We start from the raw sequence: 18,994 nt of genomic DNA on the forward strand, positions 1-18,994 counted from the left end.
GTAATTTATTCAGGCTTTTTATAGCCACAGTCCACAAACCTCTCCTCCATAGCCAGTTTTAGCTCTAGGCACTTCGAAATTCATACACTGGTTGGAGAAAAGGGAACGGTTGCAGTCTGCATTGGATAAAGGAAACCAATGAATACGAGGGAGCCAAATTATGAGCACATTTATAAAATGTAGCAAATAAGTGTCTATTCTGTATAGGGATCTATTATACAGCTGTTCATGCTTCTCTCAAAAGCCACCTAATCCTAGTTCTATGCCAGCTGGGGAGACCTGTCCATTTCCCATGCTTCAAGAAAAAAAGATGGAGTGCTTTACTAAAAATATACTGGAAGCCCTTATAATTGTGCCGTTTTTGCCTGAGTTAAATAGATGAGGTTACGTTACAATACACTATACAACCTCAAATATAATTAGTATAAGAAAAACGTATAGAACATTGCAAATAAAGAAGTCACATTATTTAGTTACCTAGGGAAATAGGCTAGTTTGTAAGAATAATGACTGCATGCAAATATTGTTAGAAATCTATTCCACATAACAAAAAGGGAGCCAGATCATTTGCCCTGATAAGGCAGCTTTGTATGGTGAATACCAAAGTCAATGCTTTGTAGCTGGTTTTGTTTGTTTTTTCTATTTCTAATCTTTGGTGATCAGGTCTTCTGGCATCTGAGCTGGCCTTCCGCCATAAGGAACTCTTTCAATATTTACAATATCTGAGGGCAGCAGAATCATCAGGACTATTAGCAGTTGTAGAGCACTTTTACAATTCCAAACACTGTGCAAACATTATCTAATTAGCCTTCCTCATACAATTCCTGAGGGGATACATGGAGGTGTGACGTTGCACCCCATAATGCTTTATAGAAATATGCTTAGGAGTGTGAATATAATGTAACTGGAATATGCTTCATGCAAAGGTCTCTTGTAAGGTCTCTTACAAAGCTTATGATCTACTGAGTGTGTCCATCCTATTTGTATAAATGTATCACTCTTGTATCTGAAACTAGAAATATGAAACATAACTCTGAAGGCCTATTGTAATTATGCAAAGTGTGGGCCATTAATGGTGGCTTGGGATCTTGATGATTCCCACTAACCAGGACAACTGGTTGTAAATGGCTCTGTTTACTTGTAAGTCTTCCTGCATACCTGTATGCTGGCAAGTGGGTAATGAAGTCTTACAGTGACATGTGATCATGTCACTTGAACTGGAATCCATCTTTAACCTGGTGCTTTTCCATTTAGAAGGAGGGACAAAAGATTCCCGCCTTGTGCAAAAGACATATACAGGAGTGGAATAGAACAAAAGGGCTGCAGTCATGAGAAATCCCCTAGCTACCACCTGAGCTGGAACAAGGGGAAAGTATTGGGCCCAGACTAGAAAGGAGTCTAGTCTGTGGAAAAAAAAGCTTATTATAACATCTTTGAGGGTGAGATTTACCTGCATTTAGTTTCCTACTGTATTAGGCTTAGACTTGTGTGTTTTTGTTTTATTTTGCTTGGTAATTTACTTTGTTCTGTCTATTATTACTTGGAACCACTTAAACCCTAATTTTTTAATTTAATAAAATCAATTTTTGCTTATTAATTAACCCAGAGAAAGTAATTAATACCCGAGGAAGCAAACAGCTGTGAATATCTCTCTATCAGTGTTATAGAGGATGAACAAATTATGAGTTTACCTTGTATAAGCTTTACACAGAGTACAAAGGATTTATTTGGGGTTTGGACCCCATTGGAAACTGGGCATCTGGGTGCTGGAGACAGTAGCACTTTTTAAGCTGTTTTCAGTTAAGCCTATGGCTTTTGGGGGACGTGGTTCAGACCTGGGTCTGTGTTTGCAGCAGGCTAGTGTGTCTGGCTCAACAAGACAGGGTACTGAAGTCCCAAGCTGCCAGGGAAAATGGGCTCAGAGGTAGTCTCAGCACATCAGGTGGCAGTCCCAAGGGGTTCTCTGTGACCCCACCCATCACAGGAGGTATTGAAGGTATTATTTTTCCCTTTCTACACAAGGTGAATGTAAAACACAGTGAGGTTAAATGATTTGCTCTGCAATTAGAATTTGGGAGTTCCAGCTCCGTGCTTAATCTGCTGGAGTATAATTCCTTTTCCATGATGCTATCAAGAGCTACCATTTTGTTTTGATGGCATTTTTCTTTAAAGCTCTCTCAGGTTGTCATGACTCAAGAAGAGGCTGTCTGTCTGACAGTATTGAAAGGGTTTTCTATCATGGGGACTTCATTGGAATCTTATAGAATCTTTTGAGCTAATCATCTTCTATTTTCTTTTTTATTATTTATATTGTGCCTGAAAGATGCGAGGCACTTTACAGAGCAGCAAAGACATAGATATATTTATGGCCATATGGGAGGCATGGCTTGATCCACTGCACAAGATTGGAAAAGCAATGGCTGAGGTGAGAGTGGAATGCCAGAGGCTGAATTCCATGGGGTATGTGACATGGTAGCATAATCTCCTATGGCTTCTCTATCTTGAGAATTCCTGAGAATCTCTGTGCCTGGTACTGACAAATGCGTAGTTTTTGAATGATGAAGACAAATTCCAGTGAGCAAAGATTTCAAACTGAAACAGTAGACATGTTTAGAAAAAAAAATCCTTACGCACACAAAAGTTAAGTGCCAATACAAAACAAATACCAGCTGAAAAGACCTCAAGTGATTTCCGATTGTATAGAGGAGGTGAAAGATGACTGTTGAAATGCTTTGACAATGTGATAAATACAATACCTTTGACCTTATATGTCTTTTTGCTAGAGATCAAAAAAGCAACATGCTTCATTTTCCATCATTGCCTTTCATTAATAAGCACAGACTGAGGAAATCATTTGCTGTAACAATAAATCATGGATACATTCAATGTGGCAGTAATGGGTCACTCTCAAAACTCATGCTTATTTTCCAGGCAATCCAGATAAAATTGGAAATATGCATTAACTAACATAAGTTACAATTTTCAAACTGTATTGCATAATTTAATGAAACTATTGTTACATCCTGTGATACTGCCAATCCACCAACAGCCCTGTCCATGCATTATTGATTAGAGTCATTTAGACAATACAGTGAACTATATTGTACAATAAAATTAACAAAGCCTTCTTACCCAACAAACAATGTGACAGAGATCAATTCTGACTTAATATCATAACTACTTCTGAAAGCAGCATCTTGGTAAAGATGAGCAGCTTAATCAACAGAGCCCTGATTTTATTGTTTAACATCAGTCTAGGACCATCTTGTAATACTGACCCAACTGAGCTTGTTCTCTGAACTCACTTCTAGTGGACAGCAATCTGCACTTAAAACCAACTTGCCGCTGCTCGAAAGGCAATCCATCGTAGCAATCACCAGATTGCTAGCCTGACAGATTGTCTGGCAGGGTGTTAAAGAGAGACAATGGGCCAGATTCCCAGACTATGTACATGGGTGTTGCTCCACTGAGGTCAAATCAACTGAGGCTCTGGCCTTTCCTTTTTCAATACTGCTAGTTGCAGCTTCATTCTCTCTCTCTCACACACACACATAGGGGCAAAAAACAGCATGGAATTTTCACTGAATTGAGAAAAATATTTAAAATTTTCTTTGCTGGCTGATTCCATGTCAGTGATGAACCTTTAAAATTTCTGTTCAACCTAAAAAACATATTGTGTAAGGACCTAATTTTCAAATACAGGTGGCATAGTAGAATCCAAAGCCTGCATTTGAGTACTCAGATCTACACATGGGCAGCCAAAATTGATATCTGGGCACTTAAAGCACCCAAAAGTGTGATCAGGGGACCAAAAATATCAAAGACTGGATCCTTTATGTGGATTTAATTTTTATATTGTTTATTGCTTACACTGTAGATGTTTACTTGATCAAAACTGCCTATGCCTTGCCTAGGAGAGGAAGCAGAGTAATCAAAGAGGAACACGCTTTACCTTAGATGTGTGTGCCCATTTTAGGTTTGTAATTTTGCCAAGTGCTCAGATAGCATGGTGATATGTATGGCATAAGTATCAACTGAACATTAGGTCCCAGGATGATGCTGTGGCAAAACAACAACAACAAAACACCTCACTAACATGGTCCTTGGATGTGTCAAGCAGGAATGGTTTATTACCTCTATATATATGGCAGCAGTGAGACCTGTGTTGGAATACCATGTTCAGCTCTCACATCCACATGTTTAAAAAGATGTTGGAAAACTGGACAGGGTTTAGCAATGAGCAGCAAGAATGATTTGTGGTCTGAAAAACATGCCTTCTAATAACAATGGGAGACTAAAGGAGCTCACTCTAATTAGCTATTAAAAAAGTTAAGCGGCATCTTGATCAGGGTTCACAATTACCTGCATAGGGAGAAGATTTCTGATAGTGGAGGGATCGTTAATCTAGCAGACAAAGGCTTAACAAGAGAAAATGGCTGGAAATTGAAGTCAGTAAAGCTTAGATAGTGATGGTAATTCACTATCGGAGCAGCATACCAACTCTCCATTGAAAGTCAATGGGATTGCGCTCTTAAGTCACTTAGGTGAGGTTGGAAATGCTGCACTGTATGGCCTGTATTGTATATCACAGAAGATGGTGCCTTCTGACCATAAAATCTATTAAATAAAAGGACAGATAGACAGATTGACAGTCTATGTAAAAAAACAAATCCAGACTATTATTATATCTACCGTCTAATTCTAGAAGTTTGTACCATGTGTAAATGTTAAAAACAAGTCTACCAAATGTTTGTGCATATGTAGTTGTGGTGTAACATTTGTTATAGAGCAATTATGCCTAAAAGTCAAGCCAAAAATTATTTTTGAACCTTTAAATTGAAATTAATTTCAAATGTAAACAATTATTAAACTGAGAAACAAAGGATTAGATTTCAGCGGATCCACACTAGGGATGTATTTGGCCCACTAACAACTACAGGTAACAATCCAGATGCAGGGGTGAGGTCTGAAGTGGTGCAAGTTGATAAATGAGAGTAAAATAGTAGAACTGAGTGAAAAGGAATCTTAGAGGGTGTATGCACGGAGGCACTTCAATAGAGGAACGTCCTAGGTAAAACCACCAGCAGCTGGGTGTAAGAAAGTTTAAGTAGGAACCCCCCCATCCTCACGCACACACATACACACGGCTCAATACTGCAAGATACTGATAATTCAGACCATGATACAGAAAAAGCATTTAAACATATGCTTAACTTCAAGCACACAAATAGCCTAATTGACTGCAATTTCCTACCATGTACAGTGACAGCAAATTTGTTTAGTTCTTAAGTAGCTTCTCAAGGAAAAGTCTCTGTGAATGGCATTTTGTGCTTGGCAGAATGACATAAATTGTAATATAAAGAGAGAAGCCCATGCCAAGGCGAGGGCACAAGTACAACGTAAAACCAGAGAACTTAAGAACAAATGGTGGACTGAGAAAGTGCAAGATCTGCAACATCTCGCAGATATCCACAATACATATTGTTTCTTTAGTGCCACCAAGGCTGTTTATGGGCCAATTTGTCATGGTATGAATCCTCTTCGCTCTAAGGATGGAACCACATTTCTGAAGGACAATGAAGCCATCATTTTGAAGATCTCCTTAACTGTAATTCTATGGTTGTAGATGAAGTTCTTGAGCAAATCCCTCAATGACCATTTAGGGACGAGCTCAGAGACCCTCCCAATTTGTATGAGATGCACAATACTACCATGCAGATGAAGAACAACAAGACAGAAGGTCTAGAGGGGATCCCCACTGAAATTTTCAAAAACAGTGGACCAGAGCTAATTCAGCAGCTTTACCTGCTTATCCTTAAAATCTGGATAAAGGAGGAGCTACTCAGTGAAATGAGGGATGCCTTGATTGTCACCTTGTTCAAGAAAGGGGATAAAGTGGATTGTGGAAATTATTGTATCTCCCTCCTAGCCACTGCAGACAAAGTTCTGGTGTGGATCCTTGCAACCCGTCTTCTGCCCCCTCAGAAGAAATTTTACCAGAGTCACAGAGTGGTTTCTGACCATGTTGTGGAACTGCGGATATGATTTTCACAGCACGGCAGCTGCAAGAAAAGTTTTGGGAGCAAATCTGAACACTATACATGGCTTTTATTGATCTAACTAAAGCCTTTGACTCCGTGAATCGTTGTGACCTCTGGACTGTACTTTCTAAGATTGGAAGTCCTGATAAATACATCAATGTCCTAAAATTGCTTCATGATAACATGAAAGTAACTGTTCTGAGCAGCACTAGTTCCCAGAGTGAACCTTTCAAAGTACAACAGGAGTCAAACAGAGCTGCATCATTGCTCCAAAAATGTTTGCGGTTTTTATTGCTGTCATTCTTTACCTAATTGCTGGGAAGTTTACAGATGGCATCGAAATCACTTACAGAATGGATGGAAAGCTGTTCAGGCTTAGCAGGCTGAAAGCCAAGAGTAAAATTTCCACAACATCTATTGTGGAACTTCAGTATGCTGAGGACAATGCAATCTTTGCCCACTCTGAGAAAGATCTTCAAACCATCCTGAATGTGTTTGCAGATGCTTATGCATGTCTTGGTCTCACTCCTAATATCAAGCAGACTAAAGTGCTCTCTCAGTTCTCTCCAAATGAGGTATTACATGCCCCATCTATCTAAATCAATGGAGTGGCACTGAAGAATGTTGATCATTTCCTGTACCTTGGAAGTCATCTTTCATCCAAGGCAGATATTTACGCAGAAATTCAACATCGCCTGAGCTGTTCCAGTGCAGCATTTTCTCATTTACGGCACAAGGTCTTTGAAGATCACGACATTCAAACAGACACCAAGCTTCTTACTTATCAAGCCATTATTCTCCCAACACTGTTGTATGGACAACCTATAGACACCACTTGAAAGTCCTTGAGAGGCACCATCAACGCTGCCTTCGTAAGATTCTGAAGATCAAATGGGAAGGCAGACACACCATTATTAGTGTTCTGGAAGAGGCAAATACTACCAGTATTGAGGCAATGATCATCCGTCAGCAATTCCACTGGACTGGTCACATTGTCCGGATGCTAGACCATCGCTTCCCAAAACAGGTCCTGTTCACTCAGCTGAAAGAAGGGTATAGTAACGTGTGTGGACAACAGAAGCATTATAAGGACTTGCTGAAGGACAACCTAAAAAAATGCAATATTGACATTGATACCTGGGAGACACTTGCCCAGGATCACTTAAAATGGAGTGAACTCCTACGTGATGGTCCCCTGCATTTTGAACTTGCTCACCGACAAGCAGAAGAGGACAAGAGGCGCAGGAGGAAGGAGAGACTGGTCCCCAGTCATGGTCAACAGCCTCCTGCCCTCATTGTAATAGGACTTGTGGTTCAAGGATTGGCCTTATTAGCCACCTGAGGGCCCATAACTCCCATGGAAGATGATCATACTTGGTAACGAGTGATCGCCCATCATTTCACTTCAATTAATGTTAAACTGAAATGTTCTGAATATGTATTCTCTCAGATAAAGGAGTGAACCTTTTACTCTGCAATGATATTTTTTTCTTATATAAGCTAAAAATGCTTCTAAACAATTAGATCATGTTGTCCCTGCCTTCCTAGATCTGCATGTAGAGTTCCGCCTTCCAATGCAAAAAAGGAGTACAACCATCCAGCAGTGACATCCTTTCCTCCGGGACCAGGAATACGATTCTACCCAAGGTCCAAGATCCATGCATAGTATTTGTAGGAGACAAATATTGTTCCCACTGCTCTTTTTGTGTAGTCCTCTCAGTGCCACAGAAGAGGGTGGGGATTCTAGCGGTAGGTGTGAAAAGCCCTGGCAGCAGGGCTCCAAACTCAGTGATACAAGAGTCCCTGAAGCAGATGCAGATGGGACAGGCTTCTATTAGACCTGCCAAGATCCATAAGGATCTCCCAAGATCTGCAAGTTCTGGTTCTAGTACCCCCGCCTATTCTATTAGAAGGCGAACCCCATGCCCCTGATAGAACAATCTAGGGAAAATTCCATGACGGGCACTTTGTGGAGTTTGCCTATTGCTGGCCTTTTGGCTTTTCTTTGGGAGGGTGCGATCTGGATCCAATGCTAATAAAAATGGAAAAAGAGGCAATTAAAATTTTAAGTATGGCAGCTCATTGTTGCTTGGTTCTTGCATTGAGGGTGATAAGCAGTTACTCGACAAATTACTTGTACATATTCTGTTGCCAGCAGCATGACAACCTGACAGCAACTTTATTTCATTTTTATGCTTGAAAACCAGAGCAGTATAAGCCAAGTGATTCCCAATAGACCTACTACATCAAATCACTACACAGAACTGAAAGAGATCAATGGTCTAATACACAATGAATTATTTTTAGATGGAGTCTTAAAATGTTGCTTGAATCAAATGCATCAATTGGTCAAATGAGAGTAGACAGGATCTGACACTTGCTATATATTAAAGAGTAGACACTCCTCTTACTCAGGGCATGTACTGCCCAGGAAACAGAAGTTCTGCACACTTGTTAAAAGACTTATTTGTTAGCATCCTGTTTACATTAAACATGGTTGAAACTTGAAACCAGGCCAGAAGCAACTCTAGTCCACACCATTCATAGTTTTATAACATGACTTTCAGCACAAACCAACCAACCTTCTTTTCATACTGTTTAATTAAAGCATACTAGCAATACAGGCGGAAAACAAGGTTGCTACTAGCTCAGTTTCAACCATAATATGAACCAAGGTTAGGCACTGTTTGATTTGCAAATTCTTCATAGTGCTATGGCCCCTTTGAGTCTGTGCATCTGGTCAGCTGGCAATTCCCCCTGCGTAGTGGGAATCCTTGGGTGTTGTAAAGCTGAAGAACGGCTCTATGCCATCCAGCATCATAACCCATGGCATAGAGAGTATGGCTAGGAGAGAGAGGGTATGGCTGGAACATCAATATATTCTGGCTATACCTAGCTGCTATAATGGTCCCTCAAGGACGTGATGGCTATGCATAAGACAGAGCAACCCTAGGCTGCTATAACATATACTGGGGGCCAAAAAAGTCTCTTTTCAGCCCCAGAATTGACAAGTCACAAAGGTGGCAGGTCCTGATTCCCTACTGCCCTGCACTGCACAGAATGCATAGTGGGTATAAAACACTACCAAATTTAGTATGATCTAAAAATGTTCCCAAGTTAGTTTTTGGGAGGGATGCTCAGGGTGGCCAAAGTCAATTGGGCCGTAAAAGGGACAAAAGAGGGTAGCAAAGTTCACTCTGGGGATGAAGGAAGGTTAGTCACTAGAACCAGAGGCATAAAGTATAGTCCCCTACTATGCTTGTAAATATGGAGTGCATCTACCAGATACGGGCTCAGCAGCTTTTCTATCAGTTATCTGAAGATGGCTTATCACTTGGCAGGGGATTATCCAAATTAATTTTTAGTATTCCTGATGGCAGGAATCCAATGTGGTAAGAGTGCATTAGTGGGAGGTCTTTGATTCATCCCAATCCCAAACACAGGACTGGGAGTTACCAAAACTAGAATCTGCAAGGAGGATTGTAATAAGGGTGTTGAGTTTTAAATGACAATGAAATATCCCTTTGTGTTATTAATGAGTTTCATCCCAGTAAAATAAGGTAAATTACTAAGAGCTTGAGTGGATTGAGAGGGAAAAGAAAGAAATTGTATGCAGCACTTCCTTATCTCTCTTAAATACTGCTGATAACAGGCTTTTGCCTTATCTTAGAGGGGAAAAACAGTACTGAAACCATTAGATTATAAGGTCAAGAAAGCAGTTATTTCCATAAATAGATCATTATAAATAAATATTTGATTAAAAAAATAATGTATTTGTTGCAAGAGTTGCTATGATGATAAACATTTTGTAATTAATAGAGGCAACAATGCCAAATAATAGAAAAAAGGGAAAGGGGGCTGAAAAATACTTGTGTACTATCATCCTGTCTAATATTTTCTCTGTAAATAGAAGCACTATGCTCTTTTGAAGAGATACTTTTTACTGCATTATTTTGTTTTTTCTGCTTCTTTTTTGAGTTCTTTCCCCTGAGACACTGCGGCAGAGAGTTAACCACTATTTCAAAGAGGTTTGCAATTTTAATTGCACTGTACTTTTGCAGATACATATTATGGAAAATGCACCTAACTGGTACATAATGTTCATTGTATCAGGCCGCATGTATTCATTAAGATTCCTTCATTACAACCACTCCAAATAGCAGATTTCTCAATGGGAGAATTTCATCATTTTTACAGCTGGTACATTCATATTTATTTATTACTGTTGGGGTACAATTGAAAGCAACAAAATATAAAGGTCCTAAAATTGAGATACCCCAAAAAATGCATTCACACAAATTTCTAATGAAGTTTGTTAGTAGTGATTCACAAATAAAACTGGACTTCGAAAGAAACATATAAGAAACATATAAGAAATGCTGACATTAAAGAATCATATTTTCCACCCCCTTCCTCCTTTCTAATAGATTAAGGGTAGCACTGAATAACATATACTGATTTATAGCATTGAAATATAAAATGAAAAATTGTTAATGGTAAGATTAAGAGCTTTGATAGCTATATTTTTAATTATTTGTAATTATGTATAGTAAATGAGCACAGATGAGGTAACATTTAGGCCAAGTCCTCTCTGGCATAAGTGTGGTTTTCCCAGTTCTTCTTTTACATAGCATTGCTAATCTTCTTAAAATGTTATTGCTGACAGAACAAAGGTAACATGTCATGCTGAAAGATGTAAATAAAAGATACACAAACATGTAATGATAAATACTCCCCTCTCTTTTCTGGGAAAAGCCAGGGCAGGGTGACACAAAACCATGACCCAGAAACTGCAAAACCATAAGGAAAAAAGTTGGGTTACTGAAACCTGCGCACATGTAATGTATGGGTTAATGCACTAAAAGCCAATTAGATAAAGATTAAGCAATCTGTAATGTAGCAATGTAGGAAAGTAGAAAAGGCCTAAGTGAACATGGGCCCTTAACTGGAGAAACCAGACCAGAAACAGAAGAATGGGATGAAAGGACCAGATCTAGGGGTCAAAGAGGGTGATGACTATCATGGAAGATGGAAGAACTTGCTTCTGTCCCCGAATGTAGTAAACAGGGGACCATTTATCAAATCTGTCTTGTCTGTTATTATCTGTCTGGCACAAATGTACCTCCAGACACTATAAATGACAATAATTCTGTCTGAAATTGTATCGATAAAGGTGAAAATTGATTAAGCCTAAATTGGGTGGACTTGTGGCTCAGTTCCCCAATTTTTAATCCCAATGACTATGATGAACATATTTTCACCATGGCTACTCAGGGAGAATTTTAATGAGGGAATATGATTGCAGAGAGTACATTACTGTGACTGTAATCACTAGCAGCAGCATTTTCATTTTTAACTTTGTTCTGAGTTTTTTTGATTTTGAATGAAACAAAATGAACAGGGCATTATGTCACACAATTTCAATTCCTTTTGGTAAGATTGTTTGAAAAAGAAAGTTGACAATATATCAGTGTCATAAGACATTATTTAGCAGAAGCAATTGACTAAATTATTCAAATGACCAAACCAAACTAACAACCGGTTCTTCTTGATGGCTGACCAGATCCTCAGATGGTGTAAATCAGCATAGTTCCGCTGACTTTACCAACTGAGGAGCTGGCCCTTCCCTTCAGCGGGGGTCTGCTAGAATATATAGTATGTCAACAGGCATGAAGCATTGTAAAAAAATCAGCTGTCACCAAATACTCACTCTGCAAACAGTCAGCATTTAGGAGGTCTTGGCACTTCTCATGACATTTGACACCACATTCAGTGCATCTCATGCCTTGCCTGGCTATGCCCCAAAGGAGACCTTCGCATTCGTAACAGTATGTGGGAGTTGTAGCCGTCCACACTTCGAAGTTATGAGGAGTGGTTGATGACATTGGATAGATTAAAGCCTGCAATGTCTTTTTGAAAACATGCATTTTCTGTTGGGTGGAATGGGGGGGAAAAAATCGATAAAAGGCATCTTAGATTTCAAAGTTCTTCCACATGAGTGAACTACAGTTAAAATGTATTTTACGAACATCATAACTTTACAAAATATCAGATTATAAATTAAATTACATAGTCCTCAGCAAAATACTCATTTACTCATGTCACCTTGTACTTTGAAGAGCAGGTTGCCTGGATGACCTAGTTTAACCGATTACATCTACAGAAGCATTAAGATGTATTCGATCAGTCAATTATATTTTTAACACAGAGTCCAGTATAATTCATTTTTTCATCTTTAGGGCAAAAATGCAAAAATTCATTAGCATGATATTTGCAGATCTATTTTAAGCAATTACCTTAAATATAGGGCTCCTGAATATTTATATGCTTCCTACAAGAACTTGTCTGACTATATACACTGCATGGAATGTCTCTCTATTATGTAGAAAGTGCCTTCTCTTAAATCTCATTCCTGTATTGTCTCCCCACCGGCTTGAAGTGGGCATCTTTCATGAGTTCCATTTTTGGCGGTTTTCCCACAGTACTGAATCTAATACTTTCCCTTTATGAGTCAAGACTCTCTTTTTCTCAGAAGTGGGAGTGGGTCCAAATCAAACTCCAGAACTGAACACTCAGATCTTGGGCAGCTTTGGATCAGGATCCAAATTTTGCTGCTCGTGACCACCTCTGGACAAAAGTTATCAACTATACACTAATTAGCACTGCAAACAAGCTGAATTGCAGCTCGTTAGTGCCAAAAGCCTGTTGAACACTACAAACGAGCCCCTGTAGGTTTGCATATAAAACAAGGCCATAAAACTCTATATGTTTCCATATAAAACATCCTCTGCTATTAAGTTTACTTAGCTTTGTGTGTTAACATCTGCTCTGCCTGGTACTGAGTGCTCCCATGGCCCACTGATTGCAGTAGAAGCAGAGGCAATTCAGTAGCTCTCAGGTGATGTTCAGCACCATACAGGATTAGGCCCCAACTTTGTTTCTCTGATTAACTGCAGATGGCTGACAGCATCATATTAAGAATTATAGTCTTGTCTGTTTCTATATAAGTGAAATAAATCTATTGTGAAGGAGGAACAGTCGTCTCAGAGACAGCGCGGAGGGAAGCTGGATATTTCGAAGACTTGGTAAACACAGGCAAATGAGGCACCAAGTTATCTTGCTGGTTTGCTTATGAAAAATACAGAGCGAGAGAAAGTGAGCGAGAGAGAGAGTGTGTGTTGAGGGTATGGAAGTGAGACAAGATAGGAATCTATGTCTGGAATGGGAAATAGCCATTTTAATATTAAACCTATGTATTAAATGTGGCTCAAAGAAGAGATCAAGAGGATTGGAACTGAAGCTTTTTTCATTTCACCACATGAATTTAAGTTTTTGTTGATGATTTCACATCTTTAATGCTACTTACTGCCATCTGCGCTCTGATAAATGTATCTGTAAGTGAGGGGTATTAACATTTTGAATGAGGCAAGAAGGGAAGATATTTTTGTTTGTGGCTGGATATATATTTTCCCCATAACACTTGGAATATTTTGACAATAATAAACAGTCTCACATTTTCTGGAGCACATATCTAGACTGCTCACCTAGTATCACTGCTACACAATCAGTGCCATCACATGACAGCTCTCTACTGCAGCAGAAAAACCACCACCAGGTGGGTCATGACTCATAAGCTTAGCCATATGTTCTCTCTCTCTCTCTCTCTGTGTGTATTTATACACACACACACACACACACACACACACACACACACACACACACACACACACACACACACACACACTTGTGATTATGGCTGATGAAGTCTCACCACCTCTGGTGAATCTTACAGCAGGGATATAATTCTGTATTAAATTCTTTGGGTCAGCTCCTCAGCTGGCATTCATCAGCCTAGCTTCACTGACATCAAGGTAGCTGTCCCGATTTGTAGCAGCTATGGAGGCGAGGTTAATTAAAAAAACAAACACCTAATTGCTTGAAAAGAATAATGAGCTATGTCAGAAAAACTGCAAGAAGCCATCTTGCCCCCTCTTCATGTCTTCCTGTTTGTTCCCTGCTCTCCAATGCACCATGTGCAAACTTCTCATCATCCTTATTAATGCTCTCCAACATAGATCCTTACTCTGCCTTTCAAAAATCTAATTTTTCACTGTGACGTTAAGCCCTCACCTTCACTCTGCCAATGAAACCAGCCTTGATTGCCTGCTTTTTCACATAAATACCTTTGTGCTTCCTCCATTATGCTTGGACAAAATCCCCATCCACATTTGAAAAGCGATCACCTATCTCTCTTTAAAACCTATGCGATGGCTACGAGTCACTGGTGTCTGGTATTGGTTGGGCAGGCAAGCAGCTGTGGCCAATGAGACTGTTGTTTTGAATAATTTATGCCATCACACCCGTCTCTACTATAACTTTAACACAGACGGGGCCTCTGTGGACGGTTCAGGAACAGGAATGGGTCTGGAAACTTGCCTGGTTTGGCTACGGGTAACCATTCCCACTCTCTTGGCCCGCCTCACCTGGTTGGCCAAGTCTTCCCCCAGTAGCATGGGGATAGGATAATTGTCATAGACAGCAAAAGTCCACATTCCTGACCAGCCTTTGTACTGGACAGGCAGTTGAGCTGTAGGCAAGTCTACAGCTTGTGACATGAAGGGGTAAATTGTAACTTTGGCCTTTGGGTTGATGAATTTGGGGTCGACGAAGGATTGGTGGATAGCTGACACTTGTGCCCCCGTGTCTCTCCACGCAGTAACCTTCTTTCCGCCCACTCTCAAATTTTCCCTTCGCTCCAAGGGTATTTGAGAGGCATCTGGGCCTGGGGATCTTTGGTGTGATGGTGGTGTAATGAATTGCACTCGCATGGTGTTCTTGGGACAGTTGGCCTTGATATGTCCCAGTTCATTACACTTAAAGCATCTTCCATCTGATGGGTCACTGGGCCGAGGTGAGTTACTGGAGACTGGTGAGTTACTGGAGACTGGTGAGGTGGAAGAGTAGGGTGTCTGTGGCTTTACTTGGGTGGTATGTGGGGTCTTTGGCTGTCCTCGGTTGTAGGGTTTATGGTCTGTGTGCCCCCTGGGGTAATCGTTCCCCTTGACAGTAGCTTTCTTGCTTTCTGCCAGTTCCATCCATTTGGCTCCAATCTCCCCCGCCTCAGCGAGATCTTTGGGTTTTCCATCTTGTATGTACCGTGTGATGTCTTCAGGAACACCATCCAAGAACTGCTCCATTTGTATGAGCAGGTGCAGTTCTTCCAAGGTTTGAACGTTGTTTCCTGTTATCCAGGCCTCATAGTTTTTTGCAATGTAGTAGGCGTGTTTGGGAAATGACACCTCGGGTTTCCACTTTTGGGTTCTGAAGCGCCGACGGGCATGATCTGGGGTTATCCCCATTCTGTATCTGGCCTTGGTTTGAAAAAGTTTATAGTCATTCATTTGCTGCTTAGGCATTTCAGCTGCCACCTCTGCTAAAGGTCCACTGAGCTGTGACCTCAATTCTACCATGTACTGGTCTTCGGGGATGTTGTACCCAAGACAGGCTCTTTCAAAATTTTCCAAGAAGGCCTCGGTGTCATCACCTGCCTTGTAGGTGGGAAATTTCCGGTGCTGTGGAGCAATAATTGGCGCCGGGTTGTTAGGGTTGGCTAGCACATGCAGCCCAGCTTTTGCCAACTCCAGTTCATGTTTTCTCTGTTTTTCCTTCTCTTCATTTTCTTTTTGTTGTTTTTCCATTTCTTTTTGTTGTTTTTCCATGTCTCGGCGGTGGTCCGCCTCTTTGGCTGCCTGTTCTCTTTGGTAGGCTGCCTCTCTTTCTCTCTCTCTTATTTCCATCTCTGTTTGTTTTATTTCCAGTTGTCACCTGTGTTCAGCTTCTCTGACTTGTCCTTCGGCCTCAATTTTTGCCTTAGAAGTCATGGTTCCGGTTTTCTTGTGTTGGGGTGCCCTCCGGTGTTTATCTTCTGAACTGCAGGCTCTGTTGCCTCCTGGAGTCTGCCTAGCAACAGTGCCTTTAGCTAATCTTCAATGTTAAGTAAACCTGAAAAACCACTTTATTTGCATATATATAGTGCTGGTAATGACTCTCAATGGGAGTGCTATTGTGTGACAAAAGACTCTTAATAGCACCTTAATGATTTCTTGCTTAACATGCAAGCCACAAACTGCCAGAGAGAGCAGAAAAAAAAATTCTCTCTGGTTCCCTTTTAAAACCAAACTGTTTCTCTCTGCTAAAAAGCCCTTAGCAGAGAAAAGAAAAAAAATAATATTCCTACTGGCTTCTGGATTTTGTCTATCCCACCACTGCACACCATATCATAACCTTAGTCCCAGATTTGGACCTTAGCGTCCAAAATATGGGGGTTAGCATGAAAACCTCCAAGCTTAGTTACCAGCTTGGACCTGGTACCTGCTGCCACCACCCAAAAAATTAGAGTGTTTTGGGGCACTCTGGTCCCCCTGAAAAACCTTCCCTGGGGACCCCAAGACCCAAATCCCTTGAGTCTCACAACAAAGGGAAATACTCCTTTTTCCCTTCCCCCCTCCAGGTGCTCCTGGAGAGATACACAGACACAAGCTCTGTGAATCCAAACAGAGTGCCTCCCCCTCTCCGTTCCCAGTCCTGGAAACAAAAAGCACTTTCCTATTCCCCCAGAGGGAATGCAAAATCAGGCTAGCAAATCCAACACACAGATCTCCCCCTGAGTTCTTCCTCCCACCAATTCCCTGGTGAGTACAGACTCAATTTCCCTGAAATTTCCCAGTAAAGAAAACTTCAACAGGTCTTAAAAGAAAGCTTTATATAAAAAAGAAAGGAAAAATACATACAAATGGTCTCTCTGTATTAAGGTGACAAAAATACAGGGTCGATTGCTTAAAAGAATATTGAATAAACAGCCTTATTCAAAAAGAATACAAATCAAAGCACTCCAGCACTTATATTCATGCAAATACCAAAGAAAAGAAACCATATAACTTACTATCTGATCTCTTTGTCCTTACACTTAGAAACAGAAGACTAGAAAGTAGAAACTACTTCTCCAAAGCTCAGAGAAAGCAGGCAGACAGAAAACAAAGACTCAGACACAAAATTCCCTCCACCCAAAGTTGAAAAAATCCGGTTTCCTGATTGGTCCTCTGGTCAGGTGCTTCAGGTGAAAGAGACATTAACCCTTAGCTATCTGTTTATGACAAGAGGTTAAAAAGAAAACCTCAAAAACATCTCCAATTGAATTTATACAGGATGTTGATTAAACACAGTTCACAGAAAAGACCGTGTCTTTGAAGATACTTTGCAGACTTATTGCTATAATACATGTGATCTGATTAATTATGTCAATGCAAATCCTGCTGTGTCTTTCACTCTATTCAATTCCATTGATTTTCACAGGGTATATTTCATTTGTAAGATTTGGATCATTACATTGTGTAAAGAAATCAAAATAAATTGTAGTAGTTCTTAAAAGAACACATTTTACATAATCCTTTTGCTTTGCAGTAAATAGCACAGAAGCCAAATAATCCATGTTTCATTTTTTTATGATTTAGCATCAGGCTATTATGGGAAACTTGAACATAAAAATATGGTTTATCTGAATAACTGGTTTGCAAGTTGTGCCATTGAAATAAAAAGTTTACTCATATGTATTAAAGGACAATATAATATTACTAGGGCTGTCAATTAATCACAGTTAACTCATGTGATAAAAAAATTAATTGCTGTTTTAGTTGCACTGCTAAACAATAGAATACCAATTGAAATGTATTCAATATTTTTGGATGCTTTTCTACATTTTCAAATATATTTATTTCAATTACAACACAGAATACAAAGTATCCATGGCTCACTTTATATTTTTTTGTATTCCAAATATTTGCACTGTGAAAGTGATAAACAAAAGAAATAGTATTTTTCAATTCACCTCATACAAGTACTGTAGTGCTATCTCTTTATCATGAAAGTGCAACTTACAAATGTAGAATTATGTACAAAAAATAACTGCACTCAAAAATAAAACAATGTAAAACTTTACAGCCTACAAGTCCACTCAGTCCTACTTCTTGTTCAGCCAGTCGCTCAGACAAACTAGTTTGTTTACATTTATGGGAGATAATGCTGTTCACCTCTTGTTTATTTGAAAATGTAGAAAACATCCAAAAATATTTAAATGAATGGTATTCTAATATTGTTCCACAGCGTGATTAATAGTGTGATTAATCACAATTAATTTTTTAAATCATAAATATGTTTAATTGCTTTACAGCCCTATATTACAAATGATATTTGTGTATATATGTTTGGTAAGAACAGTCTCCTGCTAAACAATAACAAGAATTAAATGGATTCTGTGCTATTTAACATGTAGCAAAAGGATAATTTTATATATCTTATTATCTGATCCTCAGAATGCTTTCATTTGTAATAGTATTCTGTCCTGATCTATTATGTATATTTATAGTGCTCCAATTACAGCAATATCTAGGCACTGTTAATACACAGCAAAATCCTCCAATACTGAAAAAAATTATCCACTTATTCTTCTTAGACAATTTGAGATAATTTCACTCAAGCATTATGTCACATGCTTTTTGAACTTTCTGTTCCTTTTAAGGACAAAAACAAATAATTTTGCTTCCAGTTAGCAGTATTTTGAGCATCAGTAACATACCACAAACCTACAGTGCTATGGCTCTGATTCAGCAAAGCAGTTAAATTTATGCTTTAACTTGAAGCACACAATTAAGTCTCAGTGACATTAACAACATTAAGCACATGCTTAAGTGCTCTGCTGAATCAGGGCTTTAGACGGTCTGTTACAGCTGTCCCCCTGCTGCATTCCTTTTTTCCTCTCTCCTTTCTGTTTGTCCTGTGCCCCTCCCGGTCATTGTGCTAACTAAAGTCACAGCCCTATTCATAGGAGTGGCTTGTACAGACTAACTGGAGCCATTGCTCTGCCTAGGGAGGGGGCTTCTTGCTTCTTTGTGTGGCTC

At 39.6% G+C, this 18,994-nt stretch overlaps 2 protein-coding genes across 2 annotated transcripts in view; one reads left to right on the forward strand and one right to left on the reverse strand.

The window, feature by feature from the left end:
• The window catches only part of RSL24D1 (ribosomal L24 domain containing 1), a 922,223-nt gene that overhangs the window by 546,774 nt on the left and 356,455 nt on the right, over positions 1-18,994 (forward strand). The window lies entirely within an intron of this gene.
• UNC13C (unc-13 homolog C) overlaps positions 1-18,994 on the reverse strand; it is a 375,739-nt gene that overhangs the window by 251,274 nt on the left and 105,471 nt on the right. Inside the window, exon 7 of the mRNA XM_050968692.1 lies at positions 11,752-11,971. Within this exon, the coding sequence (XP_050824649.1) occupies positions 11,752-11,971 (220 nt within the window). The remainder of the gene's footprint in view (positions 1-11,751; positions 11,972-18,994) is intronic.

Source organism: Gopherus flavomarginatus, chromosome 9 (genome assembly GCF_025201925.1).
Source record: "Gopherus flavomarginatus isolate rGopFla2 chromosome 9, rGopFla2.mat.asm, whole genome shotgun sequence".
Lineage (NCBI taxonomy): Eukaryota > Metazoa > Chordata > Testudines > Testudinidae > Gopherus > Gopherus flavomarginatus.